Genomic DNA, 27,077 nt, shown 5'->3' with positions numbered 1-27,077 from the left:
GAGGACAATATTCCAGATCTGCAGGAGCCAATTCCGGCAGATTTTCGTCTAAGTGACGGGTCAACCCCACCTGGAATTTCTTCCAGGGTGGGAGGCAGACTTTCCTTTTTCGCGGATGCTTGGCTGTCCGTTGTCGACGACGCTTGGGTCAGAGAACTCGTCGCATCCGGATACAAGATCGAATTTGCTTCACTCCCGAACAGACGGTTTTTCCGGTCTCGGCCTCCGCGACAGCGGGCCCAGATTCCGGGTTTTCTGCAGGCCATTTCCTCCCTTCTTTCTGCCGGAGTCATTGTTCCCGTTCCCTCAGACGAACGGATTTCCGGGTTCTACTCCAATCTCTTTGTAGTCCCGAAGAAAGACGGCTCTCTTCGTCCTATTCTGGACCTAAAATTGCTCAATCGCCACGTGAAGATTCTTCATTTCAAGATGGAGTCTCTTCGTCGGTGGTTGCTTCCATGGAGCCCGGGGAATTCCTCTGCTCGGTGGACATTCGGGATGCCTATCTGCACATTCCAATTTGTGTGCAGCATCAGAAGTATCTTCGATTTGCGTTTCAGGGAGACCACTTTCAGTTCACAGCTCTTCCTTTCGGCCTAGCTTCAGCGCCCCGTGTTTTCACGAAGGTGATGGCGACCGTCATGGCCATCCTTCGCTCCAGAGGGATCCTCATCATCCCTTATCTGGACGATCTTTTGATCAAAGGTTCGTCTCGCCAGGACTGTCTCCGGAGCCTTCAGATAACCCTGGACATTCTCAGCCGCCTAGGTTGGCTAGTCAACAAGGAGAAGTCCATTCTGATCCCCACCCAGCGTCTGACCTTTCTGGGCATGGAATTCGACACGAAGCTAGCCCGTGTTTTTCTTCCAAGGGAAAAATTTACAACTCTTTCCAAGGGCATCAGAACTCTCAAGAGGCCTGCTCCCATTCCCATTCGGTTCTGCATGAAGGTCCTGGGGAAGATGGTGGCTTCCATGGAAGCAGTACCCTTTGCGCAGTTTCATCTTCGCCCCCTCCAGCTGTCTCTGCTTTCAGCCTGGGACAAGACAACGATGTCCTTGGACCGTCCTATTCGGCTTCCTCTCAGAGTGAGGCAGTCTCTCACTTGGTGGCTACGGCCAGCGTCAGTTCTCCAAGGGAGGTCCTTCCTTCCGCCTCAGTGGCAAGTCATCACCACCGATGCGAGCCTTCTAGGATGGGGAGCCGTGTTCCATCAGAAAGCGGCCCAAGGCCGCTGGAAGCCACAGGAGTCTCTCCTCCCAATCAATCTTTTGGAGATCAGAGCAATCTTCCTGGCCCTTCTTCATTGGCAGCCCCTCCTATCCGGCAAGCCGGTCGTATTCAGTCGGACAACGCCACGACCGTGGTGTACATAAACCATCAGGGGGGCACGCGCAGCAAGCAAGTAATGTCAGAAGTGGCCAAGATATTCCGCTGGGCAGAACGTTATGTTCCGGCAATCTCCGCCGTCCATATCCCAGGGGTGGAAAATTGGGCTGCCGACTTTCTGAGTCGCCAGGGCCTAGCTTCCGGCGAATGGTCCCTGCACCCCGCAGTTTTCTCTCAGATATGCGACCGTTGGGGCACCCCGGATGTCGATCTCATGGCATCTCGGATGGACCACAAGGTGCCGCAGTTCGTAGCCAGGTCCATGGACCCTCTAGCCGTCGCGTGCGACGCACTGGTGACTCCGTGGTCCCAGTTTCAACTTCCGTATCTGTTCCCGCCTCTGGCATTGATCCCTCGGGTGGTCAAAAAGATAAAATAGGAAGGCGTACCAGTGATTCTAGTCGCTCCAGATTGGCCAAGACGGCCTTGGTACGCGGAACTGGTCAACATGCTCGCGGACGTCCCCTGGAGGCTTCCAGACCGTCCAGACCTTCTCTCGCAAGGCCCCCTTTACCACGAGAATTCTCAGTCTCTGAGTTTGACGGCATGGCCGTTGAGACCGCAATTCTGAAGGAATCAGGTCTGTCCAGTCAGGTTATTCAAACTATGATCAGAGCCAGGAAACCAGCCTCTTCCCGCATTTACTATAGGTACTGGAAGGCTTTTTTCCGTTGGTGCGATGATAAAAGAGTCTTCCCAATGGCCTTTTCTATCCCATCTATCCTGGGGTTTCTTCAGTCTGGGTTAGACGCGGGTCTGTCCCTCAGTACGCTCAAGGGCCAGGTTTCCGCTCTCTATCCTCTTCCAAAGAGAGCTAGCTTCTCTACCACAGGTCAAAACCTTTCTGCAAGGGGTTTCCCACGTGGCTCCTCCTCATCATTCGCCAATAGACCCGTGGGATCTCAACCTCGTCCTTAACGCTCTCCAGAAGGCGCCGTTCGAGCCTCTCCAGGACATTCCTTTGTCCCTTCTCTCTTGGAAGGTCACCTTTTTGATCGCCATTTCATCCATCAGAAGAGTTTCTGAATTGGCGGCCTTGTCATGTCGTTCCCCTTACCTCATTCTCCATCAGGACAAAGCCGTCCTCAGGCCCGTTCCTTCTTTTCTTCCAAAGGTGGTTTCCGCTTTCCATATCAATGAGGATATCGTTCTTCCTTCTTTTTGTCCGGCTCCCTCTCATCCGCTTGAGAAGTCTCTCCACAAACTGGACGTAGTTAGAGCCCTGCGTGTCTATCTCGCCAGGACTTCTTCCTTTCGTCTGTCCGATTCCTTGCTGATCATCTCTGAAGGTCGCCAGAAGGGCCTTCCGGCTTCCAAATCCACGATCGCTCGCTGGATTCGTTCTACCATTCTGGAAGCGTATCGTCTTCAGGAAAAGCGGCCCCCTCCGGGAGTAAGAGCTCATTCCACCCGGGCTGTGGCGGCTTCGTGGGCTGCTCGTCACCAGGCCTCGGCCATGCAAATTTGCAAGGCCGCAACCTGGTCATCTTTGCACACTTTCACGAGGTTCTACAGGGTTCATACCCAGGCCTCGTCTGATGCTGTGGTTGGTAGGAAGGTTCTGCAGGCAGCGGTGACTCACCGGCCGACCTAAGCCTTTCCGTTACTTTTGTTCCTTATTGCTGTTCCCACCCTTGGGACTGCTTTGGAACGTCCCATGGTAATCTGTGTCCCCCAATAAGGCGATAAAGAAAGATGGATTTTTGGTTCTTACCGTAAAATCTCTTTCTTGGAGCCTTCATTGGGGGGACACAGCACCATCCCTGTTTAAGTCGTACCGTGTTGGGTCTTAGTCCCTTGTTGGGTTGGTACATATGGTTCGAGTTTTTCTCGTTGCTTCTCCTACTGCTTTTTCACCAACTGAGGTGCTTGGTGCCTGTCGGTGGGTGTATACTGCCGGGGAGGAGCTAATTTTCTTGTTTTTGCATAGTGTCAGCCTCCTAGCAGCAGCAGCATACACCCATGGTAATCTGTGTCCCCCAATGAAGGCTCCAAGAAAGAGATTTTACGGTAAGAACCAAAAATCCATCTTTTCATGGCTCAACGTTATAAACTTCTGTGAAACACCTGGGGGTTCAAAGTGCTCACCACACATCTAGATAAGTTCCTTGGGGGGTCTAGTTTCTAAAATGGGGTCACTTGTGGGTGGTTTCCACAGTTTAGGCACATCAGAGGCTCTCCAAAGGCAACATAACGCCTGCAGACCATTCCATCAAAGTCTGCATTCCAAAACGTCACTACTTCCCTTCCGAGCCCCGACAAGTGCCCATACAGTTTGTCCCATAAAGGACAAATTGGACAACAACTTTTGGGGTCTAATTTTGCCTGTTACCCTTGGTAAAATAAAATAATTGGCGACTAAAAGATCATGTTTGTGGAAAAAACGATTTTTTTCATTTTCACGCCCGGGTGTTATAAAGTTCTGTGAAACACTTGGGGGTTCAAAATACCCACCACACATCTAGATAAGTTCCTTGGGGGGGTCTAGTTTCCAAAATGGTGTCATTTGTGGGGGGTTTCCACTGTTTTGGCACATCAGGGGCTTTCCAAACGCGACATGGCGTCCAATCTCAATTCCAGCCAAAAACGTCAAATGGCGCTGCTTCCCTTCCGAGCTCTGCCATGCGCCCAAATAGTCGTTTACCCCCACATATGGGGTATCAGTGAACTCAGGAGAAATTGTACAATAACTTTTGGGGTCCTGTTACCCTTGGAAAAATAAAAATTGGGGGTGAAAAAAGATCATTTTTTGTGGAAAAAATATGATTTTTTAATTGTACGGCTCTACTTTATAAACTTCTGTGAAGCCCTTGGGGGTTCAAAGTTCTCACCACATATCTAGATAAGTTCCTTGGGGGGTCTAGTTTCCAAAATGGGGTCACTTGTGGGGGGTTTACATTGTTTAGACCCATCAGGGGCTCTCCAAACGTGACATGGCGTTCGATCTCAATTCCAGCTAATTTTGCAGTGAAAAAGTCAAACGGCGCTCCTTCCCTTCTGAGTTCTGCCATGCGCTGAAACAGTGGTTCCCCCCACATATCAGGTATCAGCGTACTGAGGACAAATTGCACAATAACTTTTGCAGTCCAATTTCTCCTGTTACCCCTGGTAAAATAAAAAAAATTGGACCTGAAGTAATTTTTTTGTGAAAAAAAGTTAAATGTTTAATTTTTTTTTTAAAAACATTATAAAAATTCCTGTGAAGCACCTGAAGGATTAATAAACTTATTGAATGTGGTTTTAGGCGCCTTGAGGGGTGCAGTTTTTAGAATGGTGTCACTTTTGGGTATTTTCTATCATATAGACCCTCAAAGTGACTTCAAATGTGATGTGGTCCCTAAAAATAAAATGGTGTTGCAAAAATGAGAAATCGCTGGTCAACTTTTAACCCTTATAACTTCCTAACAAAAAAAAAATTTGGGTTCCCATATTGTGCTGATGTAAAGTATCAATATTTTCGCCAAATTTCTGTTTTTTTCACAAATAAACGCAAGGTATTTGAATGAAATTTTACCGCTAAGGCTAGTTTCACACTAGCGTTTATGAGCGCAGCGATGGCCTGCGCACGGCCGCCGCTAAGCCCCGCCCCCTGCCGCACCTCCGCCGGTAGCTCCGCCCACCGGCGCATGACGCTGCATGCACCCTGCGTCCCCTATCTTTATCACTGGGGGCGCAGGCCGTGCGCAGTATGCGTTTGGCGGCGCATGCGTCCTTTTGACGGTGCGCCGACCTGCGCCAAACGCAACCTGCTGCAGTTTGGTTGCGTCGGTGCACCGTCAAAAAGGCGCATGCGCCGCCAAACGCATATTGCGCACGGCCTGCGCCCCCTGTGATAAAGATAGGGGACGCAGGGCGCATGCAGCGTCATGCGCCGGTGGGCGGAGCTATCGGCGGAGGCGCGGCAGGGGGCGGGGCTTAGTGGCGGCCGTGCGCAGGCCGTCGCTGCGCTCATAAACGCTAGTGTGAAACTAGCCTTACATGAAGTACAATATGTCACGAGAAAACAATATGCAAATAGCACCTAGGATTTCACTGATTGAGCGCCTTTGCCGGCTGCCGCAGTGTTTTCTTTGACTGGTCTCCCTAAAGTCAGTGATTGTTTTCTCGTCATGAAACAATGTCAGAATCACCGAGATCCATGGAAGCGTTCCAGAGTTATTACCTCATAAAGGGACAGTGGTCAGAATTGTAAAAAATTGGCCTGGTCATTAACGTGCAAACCACCCTTGGGGGTTAAGGGGTTAAATCAAGAGTCATATTGCACAAAATAGTTACTAAATAACATTTCCTACATGTCTACTTTACATCAACACAATTTTTAAAACGTAATTTTTTTTTGTTAGAAGGGTTAAAAGTTGACCAGCGATTTCTCATTTTTACAACACAATTTACAAAACCATTTTTTAGGGACCACATCACATTTGAAGTGACTTAGAGGTTTCTAAATGACAGAAAATACCCAAAATTGCCACTATTTTAAAAACTGAACCTCTCAAGGTGCTCAAAACCATACTCAAGAAGTTTATTAACACTTCAGGTGCTTCACAGGAATTAATGGATTGTGGAAGAAAAAAATAAACTAGTTTTTTCAGGATGTCCACCTGACAGCACCATTGAGGAGGACGTTGTCTTCCTCCTTACAAGGACAGGAAAGCACACGAGAGGTTAAAAGGTCCCGTCCCACCCCTTTCCCTGATTGTTTTTCCTGTCCCTGCATGGAGGGACACATGAGTCACTGCGCAGAGCTTATCAGAGGTGCTCAGGGGGATCGTGCGGCCATTCCTCCTGTCAAGAAGCCCTGGGCCGAATCTTGCCGGTGGGGAGTCCCTCTGCCCCAAAGGCCATTGAGTAGAACGACGCTCCTGGAAGGAGCCGCTCCTCCCGGTGGGTGGCTCTCTGCTCCAGACATCTGACTGCCGGATCCCTGACAATGGAGCGACGTGGAGCACGGTCCCTGCAGGCAGCTGGGACTCTGGGTGGGTGGCGATGTCACAAGCAGGCGCTGTCAGGGGCGCAAGCGGCGACTTCAGCGCACTCTCCGGGTGGGGAGTGATGGGCTGCAGCAGGAGAGTGGCGGCAATAGAAGCTGAAGGAGACAGATCCTCCAACTCCACACCAGACGGAGGGGTAAGTGCGTCTGGCGTAGACCACCCTACCCACAGCCATTTACAGGACGGACTGACCTGACTATCCCTGTCTTATGCCATTAGGATAAGGGAAGCCCAGCACCCCCCCCCCCCCCCCCCGACCATGACTAAGGACTCCGGCAAGGCCTCAGCAAAATCTGTCAGATGCCCTGTATGCCGCGTAAAGCTATAAGACACCCACAGCAAAACCCTCTGTTGACCTTGTACATTAAGGGTCATAAGAGATGAGTAGCCATCCCTCCTCTCAGAGGTGAGATCCCTGATACGGGAGGAAGTCCAGGCCTCCATGTAAAGCCTCTCAGCCCACAGCCTAGCGGTAAGCGCGCAAGGTGGGAGGCAGAGCCAGAGTCCGAACCAAGCTCTGACTGCAAGTTCCGACTTCCATGACTCCGATCCAGAGGAGGAAGGAGAGATCCCAACAGACAGCCATGAGCGGGGCAGGAAGTACCTGTTTCAGTCAGAGGACACCGACGAGTTGGTTCAGGCTGTAAGAAACAGTATGCAGATTGAAGAAGTCCCTTGGCCACAAACCTGAGAGGACCTGATGATCGGGGGACTCGTGTCACAGAGACAGACGGTGTTCCCTATAAGTGAACAAATCAAGCTATGGTCCTAGAGGAATGGAAGGCTGCCGAACGTCGACTGGTATTGTCCCGTGACTTTAAAGGTCGATTACCTTTCGATCCAGAGGAAACAAGGCTATTGGAAGGGATTCCTAAGATCGATGTCCCGGTAGCCAAGGTTACTAAGATGACCGCCATCCCGTTCGAAGACTCATCAAGCCTCCGTGCCCCAATGGACAGAAAGGCGGACATTCTCTTAAAAAGGACATGGGAGACTTCTGCAGCTCTTTTTAGAGCTAACATAGCAGCCACCTCTGTGGCCAGATCTATGTTCTTATGGATGGGTCAGTTGGAGGAACATCTGACCAACAAGACCCCTAGAGCCGATATCCTGGCATCCCCTCCCCTCATGAAGTCAGCCACGGCGTTCCTATCAGACACGACGGCCAAATCAGTCGGATTTGTGGCCAGGAACAGCTCCCTGTCTAATGCAGCACGGAGAGCTGTCTGGCTTAAGTCCTAGACAGGGGATAACGCTTCAAAGTCTAAATTATGCTCCATCCCCTTCTCGGGCCTAAGAGTGTTCGGGCTTGCCCTAGATAGCATCTTAGAGCCAGCTTCCAACAAAAACAAGGGATTTCCCAAGGAAAAACCAAAGCGGCCCCAGTCCTTTCGGAGAGGATTCTTCTCTAGGAGCCAGGGCAGGTCCAACAGAGGCTCCTACAGGAGCTCCCACAGCCAGGGTGGGAGAAGCAATGGCTCCATCTTTGTGTCAACTTCCAGATCTAAGAGGCAATGACGCCATTGGCATCGGGGGAAGACTCCGGAAAATTGGGCCCAGATTACCCACAACCAATGGATCCTTAGAACCATTACGTAGGGCTACAGCATAGAGTTTTGCTCCACTCCCCCCGAAAGATATATTTCCCCCACAGTAGTCTCGATGGACTCCGCCATGTGGACACGACCTACAAGACATGGTCAGTTTGGCGGTTATAGCGCCGATCCCCCTGACAGATATGGGCAAGGGGCACTACTCCTCGCTATTCTCCATCGCAAAACCATCCGGCGAGGCCCAAACTATTGTAAATTAACAGAGTTAGTGGCCTACCTGAGAAGCCAAGGAATCATGATTATACCATACTTAAACGATTTCCTCCTGGTGGCAGGATCAGAAGAAACCAGATGATCACAGTAATGGAGTTCCTGGGCTGGACTATCAACTGGCAGATGGCAGACCTGATACCAGAGAACAGGAAGGTCTTCCTCTGGGTACTCCTAGACTCAGGACGCAGGATATCCCTTCTACCAGAAGAAAAGCAGGAGGCAATACAAAACAAAGTCGAAGAGTTCCTGAAGCACCGCGCCTCCTCAAGAGTGGCCATGAACGTTCTGAGCCTTATGAGGGCATGCATTCCAATGTGCGTCAGATGGGCTCAGTTCCATTCGAGACCCTTACAAAAGGAGATTCTCTCGATATGGTACCGGTGTCAGTCTTCACTCGACAGACCCATGAATCTACCAGGGCCTGTAAAGAGATCGCTTCGGTGGTGGACACAGCCCAAAAACCTGCATGTGGGCGTACTATGGACCACCTCTCCATATGTAGTAGTCACCACAGACGCCAGCACGTGTGGATGGGGAGCCCATGTAGAAGGGAAGATCTTTCAGGGAAAATGGCCAGAAGACATCAGAGACAGATCCTCCAACTTCAGGGAACTTTATGCAGTTTGGGAACTCTAAGGCGAAACCGGACCACCCTAAGGAATCAACACGTCCGAATACTGTCCGACAATGTGACAGCAGTTTCGTTCCGGAAGCACCAGGGAGGTCCCAGGCATCGACCACTTCAGGCCCTCGCGGAGAGAATATTTTCCTGGGTAGAAGGCGTAGTCCTCTCGGTAACCGCAATTCACCTGGAGGGTTCCCAGAATGTAGTAGCGGACTATCTGCCCGACAGAGTGGGAGCTGAACCAGGAGATATTCCACCAACTCTGTCAGTGCTGGGGGACCCCAGAATAAATCTATTTGCAAACTGAAAAAACTCGAAGGTCTCCAGATTCTACTCCCTGAACCCCGGGAACCATCCAGAAGGCATAGATGCCCTGAGCCAGGTCTGGGAAGAACCTCTCTCATACGCGTCCCCACCGCTGGCGCTCATCCCGGCGGTACTCAGGAAGATCCGCGAGGACTGCGCAAAGGTGATGATGGTCGTCCCATACTGGTCGAGAAGCTGGTTTCCCCTACTGGGGGCCATGGCAGTGGAAAGCCCAATCGAGCTCCCTCTGAAAAAAAAATGTTATCCACCAAGGCCCGATCCGCCACCCGAATCCAGCAAGACTTCACCTCTCGGCCTGGATCTTGAAAGGGACATCCTGAAAGCAATAGGCTTATCGGATCAGGTCATATCTACTCTACAGGCCAGCAGAAAACCGGTCACATCCGCAATATACCTTAAGATGTTGAAGAGGTTCTGTCTGGAGGGTGGCAGGTCTGACTTTGTGGTAGGTACCCCTGACCTCCCTAGCGTCCTAAACTTCCTGCAGTCAGGGTATAATAAAGGCCTTAAACCCAGCACTTTAAAGGTCCAGATTTCGGCCCTGAGCTCCTTCTTTGATTACCCCCTGGCCTCTCACCCTTGGGTAGTAAGGTTCATAAGGGCCACACAACGGCTACGCCCTACGATCAGGCAGCTCACCCCACCTTGGGACCTTAACTTGGTCCTCAGATCCCTCTGTAAGAATCCTTATATCCTCAGTGAGGAGATATCCATCTCGACTCTCACTCGGAAGACGGCATTTCTTGTAGACATCACCACGGCTAAGAGAATTAGTGAGATCCAGGCCCTGTCCACCAGAGACCCATAGTTCCAAATCAGAGAAGACCGTATAATCCTGAGATTAGACCCGGCATTTATTCCGAAGGTAGCCTCTAGCCAAAATTTAAACCACGAGATAGTGTTACCATCCTTATGTGACAACCCTCGCAATGAAAAGGAACAGAATCTCCACTCTCTGGATGTGAGACGTGACGTTATAGATTATCTAGAGGCCACTAACAGTTGACGTATTGACCCAAACCTATTTATCCTTTTTGGGTGGAAAAAATAAGGGGAAAAAAGCATCTAAGGCATCCATCAGAAGATGGATTACGTCGGTAATCTCAAACGCCTACCAATCTAAAGGCGCTGACCCACCAGAAAGCCTAAGGGCCCACAGACCACATTTGGGAGAAAGGCTTCCAGGCGGTAATCTCACCCTGAGGAGGTGCTTTGGTACTCTCCATGGTGCTGTCATGTGGACGTCCTGGAAAATGGGTATTAGACCTACCGGTAATGATGTTTCCAGGAGTCCATCCTGACGGCACGGGTAGTTCCCTCCCTGTTCATGTTATGTCATATGATGTAAGATGATTTGTCATTTAAAGTGTTATTTGCATTATCCACACTGTGGTTCTCATTAAATCACTGAGGGAAAGGAGGTGGGACGGGACCTTTTAACCTCTCGTGTGCTTTCCTGTCCCTGTAAGGAGGAGGAGGACGTCCTCCTCCATGGTAGTGTCAGGATGGACTCCTGGAAACATCATTACCGGTAGGTCTAATACCTATTTTTTCACAAAAATTTCCTTTAGACCCAATTTATTTTCTTTTACAAGGATAACAGGAAAAATTGCGCAACAAATTGTATGGTCTATTTTCTCCTGAGTAGGCCGATACCCAATATGTGGATGAAAAGTACTGTTTGGGAGCACACACGGGCTTGGAAAGGAAGAAGCACCATTTGACTTTTTGAATGCAAAATTTGCTGGAATAATTAGCAGATGCCATGTCGCATTTGGAGAACCCCTGATGTGCCTAAACAATGGAAACCCCCAACAAGTGACACCATTTTGTAAACTAGACCCCTCAGGGAACTTATCTAGATGTGTGGTGAGCACCTTGAGCCCACAGATGATTCATAGAAGTTTATAACGTTGAGCTGTGAAAATAAAAAAAAATTTCTCCATAAAAATGTTTTTTAGCCCCAAAGTTTGCATTTTCATAAGGGTAACGAGAGAAAATGGACCGCGAATATTGGAGTTCAGATTTTGCTGGACTTGTTTGATGGTGTCACATTGGTAGAGCCCCTGAGGTGCCAGACCAGCAGAACCCCCCCCCTCCCCCATAAGTGACCCCATTTTACAAACTACACCTCTCAATGAATTCATCTAGGGGTGTAGTGATCATATTGACCCCACAGGTGGGTCACAGAATTTTATACCATTGGGCAGTGAAGAAAAAATAATTACATTTTTACCACCAAATCTTAGTTTTAGCCTCAGATTTAACATTTTTATATTGGGAAATGGGTAGAAATGGCACCAAAATTCATCCCACAATGTATGCTAAATGTAGAAATGCCCCATATGTGCCTGTACAGTACTGCTTAGCCAAACAGCGAGACTTGAGAGGGACAGAGTGCTATTTGCCTTCTGGAGCGCAGATTTTCCTAGAATAGTTTGCACACTCAATATACAGAGCCTGTAAGTGCTATAAAAGCAGAATCTCCCCTCAAGTGTATCTATTTGTGTAGTGACGATTTTGACTCCATGTGTGTTTTCCAGAAACAAGCAGTAATGGATGTTGCTGAGTGAAACTTGCAAACTGCTATAGTAGTGACCAATACATTGTAGTGCTTAGTACATGCTGGCCAGCTCATGCTTCTGGAGACACGCACCCGTAAATTAAGCAGTCTCTCATCACTACAGAAATGCCAAACATATGGAAGTTAAATGTGGTTTAGACACAATGGGGCTCAGAAGGGAGGCCATTTGGATATAGGAGCGCAGAATTTACTGAATTTCTTTTGGGGGCGAGGAGCCATTTTGCTTTTCTAGAGCCTTTGTGCTGCTAGTAACGTGGAAGCCCAATATATTTCCGTTAACAAATGATGGACCTTAACAGGGACTTGCTTTTTTTATGGATTGAGTTGAAGCTTTTATTGGGAACATTTTACATAGCATTTAGGATCGTATTTAGCTGGCCCTCCATGTTGTCCACTTTGGGGTTTTATTCTAAATCTCCGAGTGACGTGACCGATGAAACCCTTGAGGGGGATCCATTCATTATAATGAGGCAGCAGAATTACTCTGGACTCCATCTGGCTTCTGTTCAGTGGTGTCTTTCTTTTCAGAAGTGCAAAAAACTGTGGTCGACCGCACTTTTATCCACCTCCTCTAAAAAGACGGACACTGGCGGATCATAGGCAGACACACAGCATCCATTATAGGGAATCTTCTGCCAGGGTTTCTGTCTGAATCACGCATTTCATAGACTTACACAAAAACCCCGGTATAAGCGTTCAGCGTAGAGCGCAGGATAAATGTGAGCTGAGCCATACTGCGTTCTTTGGGAGACAGAATGAATAAATCAACAGCAGGTGAAAAACTGTTTTATTTATTTTTTACGTTGTTCTTTGTGTGTTATAAGTGATTAGACTACGTTATTCTTTGAGTCGGTGTGATTGCAGCGATACCAGATTTATATTGGGTTTTTTCACACACTAAAAGACGCTTTTATTGCATGCAGCCCCAAATTTTGAGAGCTATAATTTTTCCATATTTCGACCAACAGGGTCATATGACAGCTTTTTAACAGGACGAGTAGGTGTTTTTATTGTTATAATTTTCGGCCACATGTCAGTATTTGATCGCTTTCTATTCCGATTTTTGGGAGACAGAATGATCAAAAAACGGCAGCTGTATTCTGGTCAATACGACTACAGCGATACCACATTTATATAGTTTTTTATGTTCTGGTGCTTTTACACAAAAACTACTTTATAGAAAAATAATAATTATATTTGCATCTTTTTATTCTGAGAGCTATAACTTTATTACTTTTCCATTGACTGAGCTGTATGTCGGCTTGTTTTTTGCTGGACAAGATTACTTTTTCAGCAGTACCATTTTTATTTCCATTTGTATTTTTGATCGCGGTTTATTGTACTTTGTTTGGCGATATGATAAAGTATAGTTTTTGTCTGTGTTTTTTTTAACATTGTTCACTTAAGGGGTCAACTAGTGTGGTAGTTTTATAGAGCGGATCGTTCCGGATGTGGCAATACCAAATATGTGTAATGTGTTTTTGTTTTTTTTACATAAATGTATTTATCGGATCAATATTTTTTCATTTCTTTTGTTCTTTGTGAATATTTAAGAAAAATTTTATAATTTTGTTTTTTTTTGTTTTTTTTTTATACAAGGGACATCATCTTTACACTGACAGAGCTCTGATCTGATATTCTGCAATGTTTCTGCACGGCAGGGCATTAGAGCAATGTCTGACAGGTTGGGAGAAGGCGTGTCATCTCCTGCTTTGAGCAGGAGCTGCCAAGCCACCTTCCCTGAAGGACCCCGCAGCCATTTTTTTTTCCCTTACTGATTTTGTTTTTGTTTTTTTGTTGTACAGGGTAAAATATGGTAGTCCCCATCTTCGCCACTTGTCACTTATAGAGGTTATCTGAGTCTGCTAAGACCCAGCAAGTCTTCTATGCTTAACAAACACGCGATGAAGTGAACATTATTAGGTCCTGTATAAGCATTGATAGCGCTGATGCTTCCACTCACAGCATGGTGCTCATTGGGCACTATATAGGGTGAAAAAGAACAGAAAAGTGGTAATAAACCACTTCTGTTTTCTCCCCAGGGTCTTAAGCTACCTCTGACAGCCACGGACCAAGATTACACTTACTGCGTTTGGTCATTTTCAGGTTAAATTGGCTTAAACGGATATTCCCATCTCCAAGATCCTATCCCAACATGTATTAGGTGTAATAATAATAATATTGGCAAATGCCTCCAATTGGAAATGTAGAATAGTTTTTCTGATTGGCTATGTCTCTTTCCTCATGTGCAGGCATTACAGGACCTTGAGTATCCATGGTTACGGCCACGGATCTAGTGAGTTAGTTAGCTAGTTTCTAGTGGTCGTAAACGTGGATATCTAAGGTTCTGCAATGCCTGCACATGAGAAAAGAGACATAGTGAATCAGAAGAACTATACTACATTTCTAACTGGAGGTATTTACCAATATTATTATTTTTACACCTACTTCATTTTGGGATAGGATCTTGGCGATGGGACTACACTTTTTCGACCATTGATACTCATTAAAACGGTTGCCCTTAAGGGGCCTTATTCCCACATTGCCTTTTTAAAATGGCGGTCGGGAATAAGGGTACCCCAGCGTCAGAAAACCTCAGTGCTTTCAGAAACCAGGGGTAGCTGAGACACTGGAGAACACAATCAGGGCTGGTCTTTCCGGTCCCCGATCATGTGATCGCTGTTATTAAATGAATAACCGATCATTTTCTCTCTCTTCTCACATGATATACATGTGAGAAGAGGGAGAAATGAGGTCCCCAAGCTCCCCATTACCTCCGCCTTCCCCCTTCCCTCCGCCAACACTTCTTGGAAAAAAAATACTGTGCATGTAGTAGTATTATTATTATTATTATTATTTATTGTTATAGCGCCATTTATTCCATGACGCTTTACATGTAAGGAGGGGTATACATAAAAGCAAGTACAATAATCTTAAACAATACAAGTCATAACTGGTACAGGAGGAGAGAGGACCCTGCCCGCGAGGGCTCACAATCTACAAGGGATGGGTGAGAATACAGTAGGCGAGGGTAGAGCTGGTCGTGCAGCGGTTTGGTCGATCGGTGGTTACTGCAGGTTGTAGGCTTGTCGGAAGAGGTGGGTCTTCAGGCTCTTTTTGAAGGTTTCAATGGTAGGTGAGAGTCTGACATGTTGTGGTAGAGAGTTCCAGAGTAGGGGTGATGCGCGAGAGAAATCTTGTATGCGATTGTGGGAAGAGGAGATAAGAGGGGAGTGGAGAAGGAGATCTTGTGAGGATCGGAGGTTGCGTGCGGGAAAGTACCGGGAGACGAGGTCACAGATGTATGGAGGAGACAGGTTGTGGATGGCTTTGTATGTCATGGTTAGGGTTTTGTACTGGAGTCTCTGGGCAATGGGGAGCCAGTGAAGGGATTGACAGAGGGGAGAAGCTGGGGAATAGCGGGGGGACAGGTGGATTAGTCGGGCAGCAGAGTTTAGAATAGATTGGAGGGGTGCGAGAGTGTTAGAGGGGAGGCCACAGAGCAGGAGGTTGCAGTAGTCAAGGCGAGAGATGATGAGGGCATGGACTAGGGTTTTTGCAGATTCTTGGGTGAGGAATGAACGGATTCGTGAAATATTTTTGAGTTGAAGTCGGCAGGAAGTGGAAAGGGCTTGGATATGTGGTTTGAAGGAGAGATCAGCGTCAAGGATTACTCCGAGACAGCGAGCTTGTGGGACTGGGGAGAGTGGTCAGTCATTTACTGTAATTGGTAGGTTCGTAGGGGGGGCCACGTGAGATGGGGGAAAGATGATGAATTCTGTTTTGTCCATGTTGAGTTTCAGAAATCTAGCGGAGAAGAAGGATGAAATAGTGGACAGACATTGAGGGATTCTGGTTAGTAGGGAGGTGATATCTGGCCCAGAGATGTAGATCTGTGTGTCATCAGCGTAGAGGTGATACTGAAAGCCATGAGATTCTATGAGCTGTCCCAGGCCAAAGGTGTAAATAGAGAACAGCAGGGGCCCAGGTACTGAACCTTGTGGGACTCCGACAGATAGGGGGCGAGGTGAGGAGGTGGTGTGTGAGTGGGAGACGCTGAATGTCCGGTCTGTTAGGTATGATGAGATCCAGGATAGGGCCAAGTCTGTGATGCCAAGGGATGAGAGGGTCTGTAATAATAGGGAATGGTCCACTGTGTCAAAGGCAGCCGACAGGTCCAGGAGGAGGAGGACAGAGTAGTGTCGCTTGCTCTTGGTGGTTAAGTAAGGGCAGTTTCAGTGGAGTGGTGTGACCGGAAGCCAGATTGTAAGCGGTCGAAGAGGGAGCAAGAAGAGAGATGGGAGGACAGTTCAAGGTAGACGTGTTGTTCCAGTAGCTTGGAGGCATAGGGGAGAAGTGATATAGGGCGATAGCTAGATACAGAGGATGGGTCAAGAGAGGGCTTTTTGAGGATAGGTGTGATGGAGGCATGTTTAAAGCTTGAGGGGAAAACACCAGTTGTTAGTGGGCTGTGATCATTTTGATCACTGTGATAGACCCTATCACAGTGATCAAAAGCCAATAATTAGTATGTCATCGCCCCCCTGTGTTATCCCCTTAGTCACATTACTTTTTTTTATTTTATCATTTTTATTTCTTTCATCCTTTGTCATTGGGTTGGGTTGGGGTTAGGCTAGGGTTGAGGTTAGGCTAGTTGGGGTTGGGCTAGGGTTAGCGTTGGAGTTAATTTTTTTCGAAAGTCGGAAAAAAAATTGACTAGTTTTGAGCGCAAGTGATTGCTACTCGAGTTTGCTCTGGGTCACTGGAGCACCTGGGATACTTGGTGCATACACGAGCACCCAGTTGCAAGTTCGAGTAGTGGGCACTTGCGCTCAACACTAATGACGACATATTCAATATGATGACCTAATGTTATCAAATTCTGTGCAGTACCTTTGGGTTAAAAATCCTAATACCCCTGAATAAAATAGAGGGGTGTAGTTTCCAAAATGGGATCACTTGTGGGTTGTTTCCACTGTTCAGGCACATCAGGGGCTCTCCAAACACGACATGGCTTCCGCTCTCGAATCCAGCCAGTTTTGCATTCAAAAAGTCAAGCGGTTCTCCTTACAGTCATATGTAAAAATTTGGGCACCCCTATTAATGTTAACCTTTTTTCTTTATAACAATTTTGTTTTTTGTAACAGCTATTTCAGTTTCATATATCTAATAACTGATGGACTCAGTTATATTTCTGGATTCAAATGAGGTTTATTGTACTAACAGAAAATGTGCAATCTGCATTTAAACAAAATTTGGCCGGTGCAAAAGTATGGGCACCCTTATCATTTTCTTGATTTGAACACTCCTAACTCCTTTACTGACTTCCTGAAGCACTAAATTGGTTTTGTAACCTCATTGAGCTTTGAACTTCATAGCCAGGTGTATCAAATCATGAGAAAAGGTATTTAAGGTGGCCACTTGCAAGTAGTTCTCCTATTTGATTCTCCTATGAAGAGTGGCATCATGGGCTCCTCAAAACAACTCTCAAATGATCTGAAAACAAAGGTTATTCAACATAGCTTTTCAGGGGAAGGATACAAAACGTTGTCTCAGAGATTTAACCTGTCAGTTTCCACTGTGAGGAACATAGTAAGGAAATGGAAGAACAGAGGTACAGTTCTTGTTAAGCCCAGAAGTGGCAGGCCAAGAAAAATATCAGAAAGGCAGAGAAGAAGAATGGTGAGAACAGTCAAAGACAATCCACAGACCACCTCCAAAGACCTGCAGCATCATCTTGCTGCAGATGGTGTCACTGTGCATCGGTCAACAATACAGCGCACTTTGCACAAGGAGAAGCTGTATAGGAGAGTGATGCGAAAGAAGACGTTTCTGCAAGCACAACACAAACAGAGTCGCCTGAGGTATGCAAAAGCACATTTGGACAAGCCAGTTACATTTTGGATGAATGTCCTGTGGACTGATGAAACAAAGATTGAGTTGTTTGGTCATACAAAAAGGTACTATGCATGGAGGCTAAAAAACACAGCATTCCAAGAGAAACACTTGCTACCCACAGTAAAATTTGGTGGAGGTTCCATCAGGCTTTGGGGCTATGTGGCCAATGCCGGCGCCGGGAATCTTGTTAAAGTTGAAGGTCGCATGGATTCAACTCAGTATCAGCAGATTCTTGACAATAATGTGCAAGAATCAGTGACGAAGTTGAAGTTACGCAGGGGATGGATATTTCAGCAAGACAATGATCCAAAACACCGCTCCAAATCTACTCAGGCATTCATGCAGAGGAACAATTACAATGTTCTGGAATGGCCATCCCAGTCCCCAGACCTGAATATCATTGAACATCTGTGGGATGATTTGAAGCGGGCTGTCCATGCTCGGCGACCATCAAACTTAACTGAACTGGAATTGTTTTGTAAACAGGAATGGTCACAAATACCTTCATCCAGGATCCAGGAGCTCATTAATAGCTACAGGAAGCGACTAGAGGCTGTTATTTTTGCAAAAGGAGGATCTACGAAATATTAATGTCACTTTTATGTTGAGGTGCCCATACTTTTGCAGCTGTCAAATTTTGTTAAAATGCAGATTGCACATTTTCTGTTCGTACAATAAACCTCATTTGAATCCAGAAATATAACTGAGTCCATCAGTTATTAGATATATGAAACTGAAATAGCTGTTGCAAAAACCAAAATTGTTATAAAGAAAAAAGGTTAACATTAATAGGGGTGCCCAAACTTTAACATATGACTGTATCTTCCGAACCCTGCTGTGTGTCCAAATAGTAGTTTTCCCCCACAAATTGGATATCTGCATACTCAGAAGAAATTGCACAACAAATATCGGGCTCCAATATCTCCTGTTACCCCTTATGTGCACTGCGGTTTTCATTTTCCATTGAAAATAAAGGTACTGTACAGGGCCAAAATGTAAAAAAAAAATTGTGGCTAAAGCTAAATTTTTGTGAAAAATAGTAAAATGTTCATTTTTTTTTTTTCCTTCCAAATTCCATTAATTCCTGTGAAGAACCTGAAGGGTTAATAAACTTCTTGAATGTGGTTTTGAGGGGTGCAATTTTTAGAGTGCTGTCACTTTTGTGTATTTTCTGTCATATAGACCCCTCAAAATAACTTCAAATGTGATGTGGTCCCTAAAATAAATGGTTTTGTAAATTGTGTTGGAAAATTGAGAAATTGATGGTCAACATTTAACACTTCTAACTTTCAAAGAAAAACGTGTGTGAAAAATTGTGCTGATGTGACATAGACATGTTGGAAATGTTATTAGTTGTTTTGTGTGGTATAACTATCTGATTTAAGGGTATAAATGTAAAATTTGAAAATTGCTAATTTTTTTGTCAAATTTTCGATATTATCCTAAATATACACAAATCATGTTGACCAAAATTTACCATTAACATGAAGTACAATATGTCATGAAAAAACATTATTAGAATCAGTGGGATCCGTTGAAGCGTTCCAGTTCCAGAGTTATTACTTCATAAAGTGACAATGGTCAGATTTAAAAAATTTGGACTGCTCATCAAGGTCAAAATTGTCTTGGTCACGAAGAGATTAATCTACTCTTTTTGAAAAGTTCAATACACTATAATGCTTAATCTAGGCTTTCAGGACTTTGGGCTCATTGTATTGAACACTAAATGTGAAGTGATTTACAAGTCTATAAATTTTTATGGGCGTATGTTGCTTTTCTTTTGGTTCACTCTTAGGGTGTGTGCGCACGCTACGGATTCTGCTGATGATCCGCAGCGGATTTGGTCCTGCGGATCCGCAGCAGTTTCTGCTGCGGTGTACAGTACCATTATAATCAATGGAAAATCCGCAGTGCACACGGTGCGGAATTTTCCACAGTTTCAAATCCGCAGCATGTCAATTCTTTGTGCGGATTCCACTGCGGTTTGACACCTGCTCCATGGCAGGTGTCAAACAGCAGGGGAAACCCGCAGGCTAAACCGCAGAAAATCTGCAGATAAACCCCAGGTCTTTTGACCTGAGGTTTTACCTGCGGATTTACACAAATCCGCACGGAAAATTCCGCAGCACAATCCGCAGCGTGTGCATACACCCTTAGGGGCTACTGTACATCACAATGCGATATGCAGCGTTTCTGCGCTGTAAAATCCGCTGCGGATCTGCTGCAAATCTGCATCGTGTGCACACAGCCTTATGGTGGACTGTTATATTTTGTGACTACCATTCAGTGTTTAATACATTTGTTTGTAAATATGTCTTTCTATTTTTCAGTTCACTCCTGGAGGAATACCATTAGAGGTGGAGGAATTCTATGTCAAGTATAGAAATTTGTATGTCTTTTCAAGGTTTTTGTTAATTGTGATTGATAAATACTAGATCGGATAAATAAAGGTTACAGCTTAGAACAATGTGCAGTAATCTTCTGACTGATCACACCATTTCTAGTCATTGCTGATTGAAGGATTTTCTTGTTCCTCCACTAATCAGCAAAATGAAGGGTCAGCAATTACCAGTCAGTTCTGTGTCCTCTTAGGCCTTTTTCACACTTCAGTTATTTGCATCAGTTAAAATCCGCCAAAAAGGCAGATAAGCGGATCCATTCTCAACTGATGTGATCGGATGGCACAGGATCCGTTTTTAGACGGATCCTGAAAATGAGGAAATTTAAAGGAACCGCTGGGGGGGACGGGAGAGAGAGAGAGAATGAATGATTTTTTTTTTGTCCGGCACCCGGTTTAATTCAGTGTGGGGAGGATCCGCCGGCCAAAAAAAACGTTGCAAGCTCCGTTTGGAAATCTTTGAGGATGTTGACGGACACTAACATTGTGACGGATCCTCACAAAAACGGATGCAATGGACGGCAATCAGTCAGGATCCGCCAATAATGAAAGTCAATGGGGAAAAAAACGGATCCGCACAGAAAAATGGCGGATCCGTTTTTTTTCAAAATTGGCGGATCTTGACTGATTGTCAAAAACGGAAGTGTGAAAGAGGCCTTACACTTACCACCAGCAGAGCAGATTGTCCGTCCCAATGAGTCGGAGCTGTCATACATGTCATATGTTGTGCCTGTGTTTAAAAAAATTATGCCAACTGCTGATTAGCGAGTTTTTATCTCCACCAACCAAAAAATAGTAGTCTAATTTATAGCACTCTTAAGTCACTGGTTTTGGAGGGAGGGGCTTAGCTTTTTTTAATGACTTTTATGGGGATTTTTTTAATACATTTTCTGTTTTTATAAGAGGTTTATGTGGAAAAAGATACAAATAACACCGTATCTAAAGCAGGAGGCTGCATTTAGAGATATTCAAGGAGGACCCCAAAAGGCTCAAAAAGTGTAATTATAAAAAGCAAAAACAAACCAGAAACCACAGCACTGTTTGTAGTGCACTTAATATTTAACAATTGTTTATATGGAGACACCCCTAAAAGAAGTATTCTCTTATCTAGCATATATGACATATCCAAAAGATATCCTCTGAATTCCTGATAGGTGAAGGGGCAACCTTTTATACTCTCACTTATTGAAAGAACACAGGTGGGCTCTCGTGCAGCTCTCTTCATTGACATTTCTGGGAGTTAAAAATAATAATGCCAGTGGTCTGTTTCTGTGTTTTCCGTTTTCTACAACTCTAATAGACATAAGTAGGATGTTTAACCTAGTATTAGCAGCTAGAATGAAGCTAAACATAAGAGTTTTTCATTTGTCTTTCTATGCCAAGACCATGACATTTTTTTGTTCTAATGACTACTTTTGTCTTTGTATCTTTTCCAGTTCCTATCTCCATTGTAAGTGGGCAACGCTGGAAGATCTTGAAAAAGATCCGAGGATACAGCAGAAAATAAAGAGGTTCCGAAACAAGCAAGCACAGATGAAGCATATTTTTACTGAGGTTAGTATTGGGTCCAGTAAAAAGATGCTGTCCTTGTATTTTCTTAGTCTGTCCTGTATGCACTGTACATGTCCGATTCTGCCAAGGATTGTTTTTCTTTCACTTGACCAGTTTCTCACACATCATTTTACTATCGGTGTAACAGCTTATCTTATAAATTACTAGTCTGTTTAAGCATTCCTTACGTTGGTACCATTAACTGGATCTGTCGGGTTTCCATCTAAGGGTCCCGTTACATTTAGCGATGCCCCAGCGATCCCGACAACGATATGACCCGGTCAGGATCGCTGGTGCATTGCTAAATGGTCGCTAGTGAGCTGCCAAACAGGCAGATCTCTCCAGCGACACAGCAGCGATACAGCGATCCGTCGGGGGTCGCTGTGACCTGTCACACCGCAGCGATTCTGACGACTTCCGCCTGTGTCCATGAGTTCTGCGACGTCGCTAGTCGGCGCCGAACACAGTGATGGATCCCGGCCAGCGGGACGCCAACGACAGAAAAATGGCCCAGGCCATTCGAGCACGATCAGCGATATCCAGCGGGGGGTACCGGTCGCAGGTACGTATCATACAAAGAGAGATCGCTGTTGTGTCACAAAATCGGTGACGCTTTAGCGATCTCGCTAGAGATCTCGCTATGTGAGAAAGGCCCTTAACATTAGGGCCTTTATTTATATGGGTTGATAATTGGAAGATAGAATGCTGGTTTCCAGATCATTATTCATTACAATATTTTAATGCAAGAGTGGGCAGCTCTATTTATTAAAATATTGGTGAATGCTCTACGTAACCCCTATTAAGAAAAGTGGTCTTCAGTGTTCCTAAAGGACCTATTGCAAAAGTTGGGTCAGAACTTCTGGAGCATGGCATCCTAGCATACAGAGTGTTAGACCGCATCCCTACCAGGGCCCATGTCGCCGTGAAAGAGTGAGAGCTTGCTCTTTTCACTAACCCACCATGGTCTGATATTACCTTATGAAAGTACGCAATAGAGCTGAGTTAGTGCAAACAGTGAGCTCTTATGAGAACATGCAAGATCTTTCCCTTTCATTGCAACAGCTGCAGCGGGTTATGAAATCCTGCAGGTTCCTACAAACAGGAAGTCTGGTCCAATAGGGAGGGGATATTAGGGATAATTAGTGACACTTTTATTAATAGGTGTCATTCTTTTCTTGAATAAAAAAGGCAGCCCCAGGCTGGTGACCGGTACTTTTTAAACAAGCCCTGTGATCACACGTCAAACAAGCAAACTATATTTTGTTGGCTGATAGTATCATAACATAGTATGCATAACAAGCATAAAAGTCATCAATTCTTGACACGATGTTTTGTTGTGTAACCCATAATACAAACTGTATGGAGACGAGCGATCAAAATCCTGTTTGTTTGTCCCTTCACAGTTTGCACATTCATGGTGTTTGCAGCATGTAAAACTATTGCCGCTCTTTGTCGGTAAACCCATAGAAATGGACCCTTACTGTGTAGAATAGCTGCATTTGTGTTGCTGCAAAATCTTATAGAACAGAACCATGTGTGCAACCCAACTGGTCTCCTCCAGAGCATAGATCAGCTGGACACTTGGCGAAGTACTAGTCATATGGGCTTTTTCGATAATCTGGAAGATCTAAACTGCATTGTTGTAAATAGAATACAAATACTGTATATTTCTTGTATATTATTATTATTAACATAACATAGTTTTGAAGGCTGAAGGAAGACCTTATGTCCATCTTGTTCAGCCTATTTTTAGTGCAGCTGTTCTGCATTGTTAATCCTGGGGAAGGCAAAAAACCCACAGAGTAGGCGCCAATTTTCTCCATAGGGAAAAAAATTCCTTCCCCTAAGCTACCATCCTTCCCCATCTACTTATAATATTCTGTTATTCGTAACCTTCTATACTGTTACTCACAAGAAAAGCATCCATTCCTTTCTTAAATTCATTCAGTGAGTTGGCCATCACCACTTTCTCAGGAAGAGAATTCCAGAGCCTCACTGCTCTTACCGTGAAGAACCCTCTTCTATGCTGGTGCAGAAATTGTCTTTCCTCCAAACGAAGAGAATGCCCCCTTGTTCTTGTCACAGTCCTTGGTACAAACAGTTCATTGGAGAGATCTCTGTATTGCCCTCTGATATACTTGTGTATATATATATTAGGTCTCCCCTAAGTCTTCTCTTTTCTAGAGTAAATAGACGTAATTTTGATAACCTTTCTGGGTATTGTAGTGAACCAACTCCATTTATCATTTTAGTAGCCCGCCTTTGAACCCTTTCAAGTTCAGTAATGTCTTTCTTGAGCACCGGCGTCCAAAATTGCACACAATACTCCGTGTGGTCTGACGAGTGATTTGTACAGAGGGAGAGTTATGTTTTCATCTCGTTTCCACAGACCTCTTCTAATGCATCCCATGACCCTATTTGCTTTGGTGGCAGCTGCCTGACACTGGCCACTCCAATTTAGCTTCTTATTGAATAACCAACTTATTGAATAAGATGCCTAAGTCTTACTCTGTCGCCTCATTGGGAGACACAGAACCATGGGTGTTATGCTGCTGTCCACTAGGAGGCGACACTATGCATAATCTGAAAAAGATTAACTATGGCTCCTCCTCTACAGTATACACCCCTGGATGGCGTCAGCCTTCTCCAATTTTTGCTTAGTGTCGCATGGAGGCACACCTAAAAATGAAGAAAAGTGGGTCTCCTTTGAGACTCCTGGCATGGCTCCTTCCTCGGCCCTCTATTATGGGGTGCCCAGTTGAAGTCGAGATGGTGCTTCCCCATGTCGCTCCTTCCCCAGCCCTGCGGGTGCTGGTTCGAAGTAGAGACGCCCCTCCCCCAATTCCTTTTGGTCTTGGGTTGAGGGCGAGGAAGAAGCCCCCTGATGGTGACAGCAGCAGCCTCCCTAATCCCCCTCTGGGGGTATTAGGTTGAGACGCCTCAGGTAGGGTCTGCCCCATGGCAATCTGCACGGTATCCAGGAACCCCAGCCAGCTGCGGGCTTCTGTCGGGGCCGGGGGGGAGTGCTGGCAGGCATAGCATGTACAGACACAGGGCTCCCTGAGTCCCTGTCTCTGTCGCAGCATCACATTTAGCGCCTCAGGAGGACCCATCACAGGGCCCCGCTTCAGATTGCGGCCCCACCGCTAGCCTGCCTTTCATTCTGGAGGGGTCCGGTAAAAATCCAACCTTCCCCCCGGACTACTGCGCCGGCCTGGAGCCCTTCCTGGGCATCGGTCTCTAATTTAGGCCGCGGCTTCGGCCTAGCTGAGGTCGCCGCCTCCTCTCCGCCCCCCCCCCCCCCGGCCGCCCCCTGGATGACAATTATGACACTCCACAGTGTCCTAGAAGGGGCGGATCGAGGCAGAAAGGGCGCGTTTCTACACAACTCTGCGCGCCCTTTCTCAGCTCTCCACCCCCTTCTTCTCCCTCCTCATCCTCCCGGCGGCCATTTCTGAAGCAGGCAAAGGGAGAAAATCAGCAGCACCACGCCAGCCAGTCTCCGGGGGGCACAGAACGGTGGATCTTCGGCGCTGGACCTAGGGGCACACTGGTGGGGTAAGATCACAGCTCGGGCTCTTGTGCTCGGCTGTGAATCCGGATCCCCTGTAAGGCTCCCCTATAAGTTTCTCCTGCATATCCACCCCTGTAGGGCTCTCTCATAACCAGTCCTGCCACGCTCTGAGCACTATGCCAGGCTCAAGGTACAAGAGAACCAGGCAGGAATGTTTTTATGCATTCTGCACAGCCTGCAAATCCACTCTCCCCAGTGGCAGCACGTACCCCCACTGTAGGGACTGTATCCAGAATACTGGGTCAAAACCCCAAGAGGCTCCTACCAATGCTTCAGTGACTGCTACCACGCCGGAATGGGCTACCCAGATGTCACAGTCTGACACAGTCCATAGATAACCTAACCTCCACATTACTCCAGGCTCTGCAGGGTCATGTCTCGGCTATGAGCGTTACCCAGCAAAGGGATAGCTCCACTCAGGGACAGGCCGCTTCTGACTCCCCAGACGTAAGTGGGCCCACATGTCCTGTTCCTCTGCGTCATCCCATAGCACACGGTCATCCCCCTCCAGGTCACCTAGACCGTCCCCTACCAGAGACAGACAACGCCGATCGCCGCAGTGACCCCCGACTACAGAGGACCTCCGCCCCAGTTCACCCACCAGGGAACGCCTCAGCGATACGCAGGATTCGGAAGGCATCTGTGACTCCGAAATAGACAACGAGACGGAGAGGTCTCTAGTCCCTTGTCCCCCTAGCAATACAGCGCTAGTTGAAGACATAATCTCTTCCATCCATCGGGTGCTGGACATTTCCGATCCAACCCCGGAAGCCCCAGAACACAAGATTTGCTTTGAAGGTGTCCTGAAACCACCTAAGGTTTTCTCTAACCACCCGGACTTTCAGACGATCCTTGCTAAGCAATTTTCTCAGCCTGAGAAGAAATTCACCAATCGCAAATATTTGAAGGCCAGGTACCCCTTCCCACAAAAGGACACCAATCAGTAGACCGATCCACCCCAAGTGGACCCCCCAGTCTCTAGACTAGCAGCACAGACCCTACTCTCACTGCCAGATAGCTCAACCCTCAGGGACGCAGCAGATCGGCAGGTAGAACGCATGGCTCGTTCAGTCTTCGAAGCGGCAGGGGCCTCCCTGGCCCCCCGCGTTCGCTTGAGTTTGGGCGGCCAAGGCCATTCTGGCTTGGGCCAAAGCATTGCAAGAGGGTCTTCAAGCTTCAAATCCCGGGCTTTCAGACCAAGCGGTTCAAATAGCAGTAGTAGCAGATTATATGCTTCATTCAGCCCTGGACTCCGCAAGAGGTGTAGCGGGGATAGCAGCAAACGCAATCACGATCCGGCGTATCCTCTGGCTGCGGGAATGGAAAGCGGATGCGGCCTCAAAGAAGTCCCTCACGCATCTCCCATCACTTAGTGGAAGGCTTTTCGGTGAAAAGTTGGACACAATGATATCCAACGCCACTGGGGGTAAGAGTACCTCTCTCCCTCAACTCAAACCTAAACGCACGTTTAAACGGCGTAACCAAACACGATTCCGATCCTTTCGGAATTCTTTGGGCTGGTCAGTCTCGCGCCCAGCACAAAATCGTAACCACTCTCCACGCAGGGACAACCCACGGGCGGCGCAGAGGCCGGACAAGACCTGGCAGTCGAAAGCTGGCCAAGTGAAACCCAAGGGAGGAAAACCTCAAAACTTCGCTTCATCATGACTCTCGAACTCCGGAAGACACCCCACCAGTAGGCGGGCGACTTCTACTCTTTCAGCAAGTCTGGCTGCCTATTACAGAAGACAGGTGGGTCAGGGAAATAGTGTCTTCCGGATACAAGATAGAGTTCACTTCCAGTCCACCGAACCGGTTCTTCCTCTCTGTTCCACCAAAACCGCCAGACAAGGCTCGTGCCTTCCACCAAGCAGTCTCCTCTCTCCTTCAAGCAGGAGTCGTAGTACCGGTTCC

General features: G+C 46.7%; 1 protein-coding gene across 7 annotated transcripts in view; it reads left to right on the top strand.

The window, feature by feature from the left end:
* CHD6 (chromodomain helicase DNA binding protein 6) overlaps positions 1–27,077 on the top strand; it is a 275,948-nt gene that overhangs the window by 89,216 nt on the left and 159,655 nt on the right. For all 7 annotated transcript variants that reach the window (XM_073555368.1, XM_073555372.1, XM_073555370.1 and 4 more), the window contains 2 exons: positions 19,971–20,029; positions 21,475–21,592. In XM_073555368.1, the coding sequence (XP_073411469.1) occupies positions 19,971–20,029; positions 21,475–21,592 (177 nt within the window). The remainder of the gene's footprint in view (positions 1–19,970; positions 20,030–21,474; positions 21,593–27,077) is intronic.

Source organism: Dendrobates tinctorius, unplaced genomic scaffold (assembly GCF_039654945.1).
Source record: "Dendrobates tinctorius isolate UK_male_01 unplaced genomic scaffold, ASM3965494v1 ptg000223l, whole genome shotgun sequence".
Classification (NCBI taxonomy): domain Eukaryota; kingdom Metazoa; phylum Chordata; class Amphibia; order Anura; family Dendrobatidae; genus Dendrobates; species Dendrobates tinctorius.
This window is presented reverse-complemented; position numbering and strand designations above follow the sequence as displayed.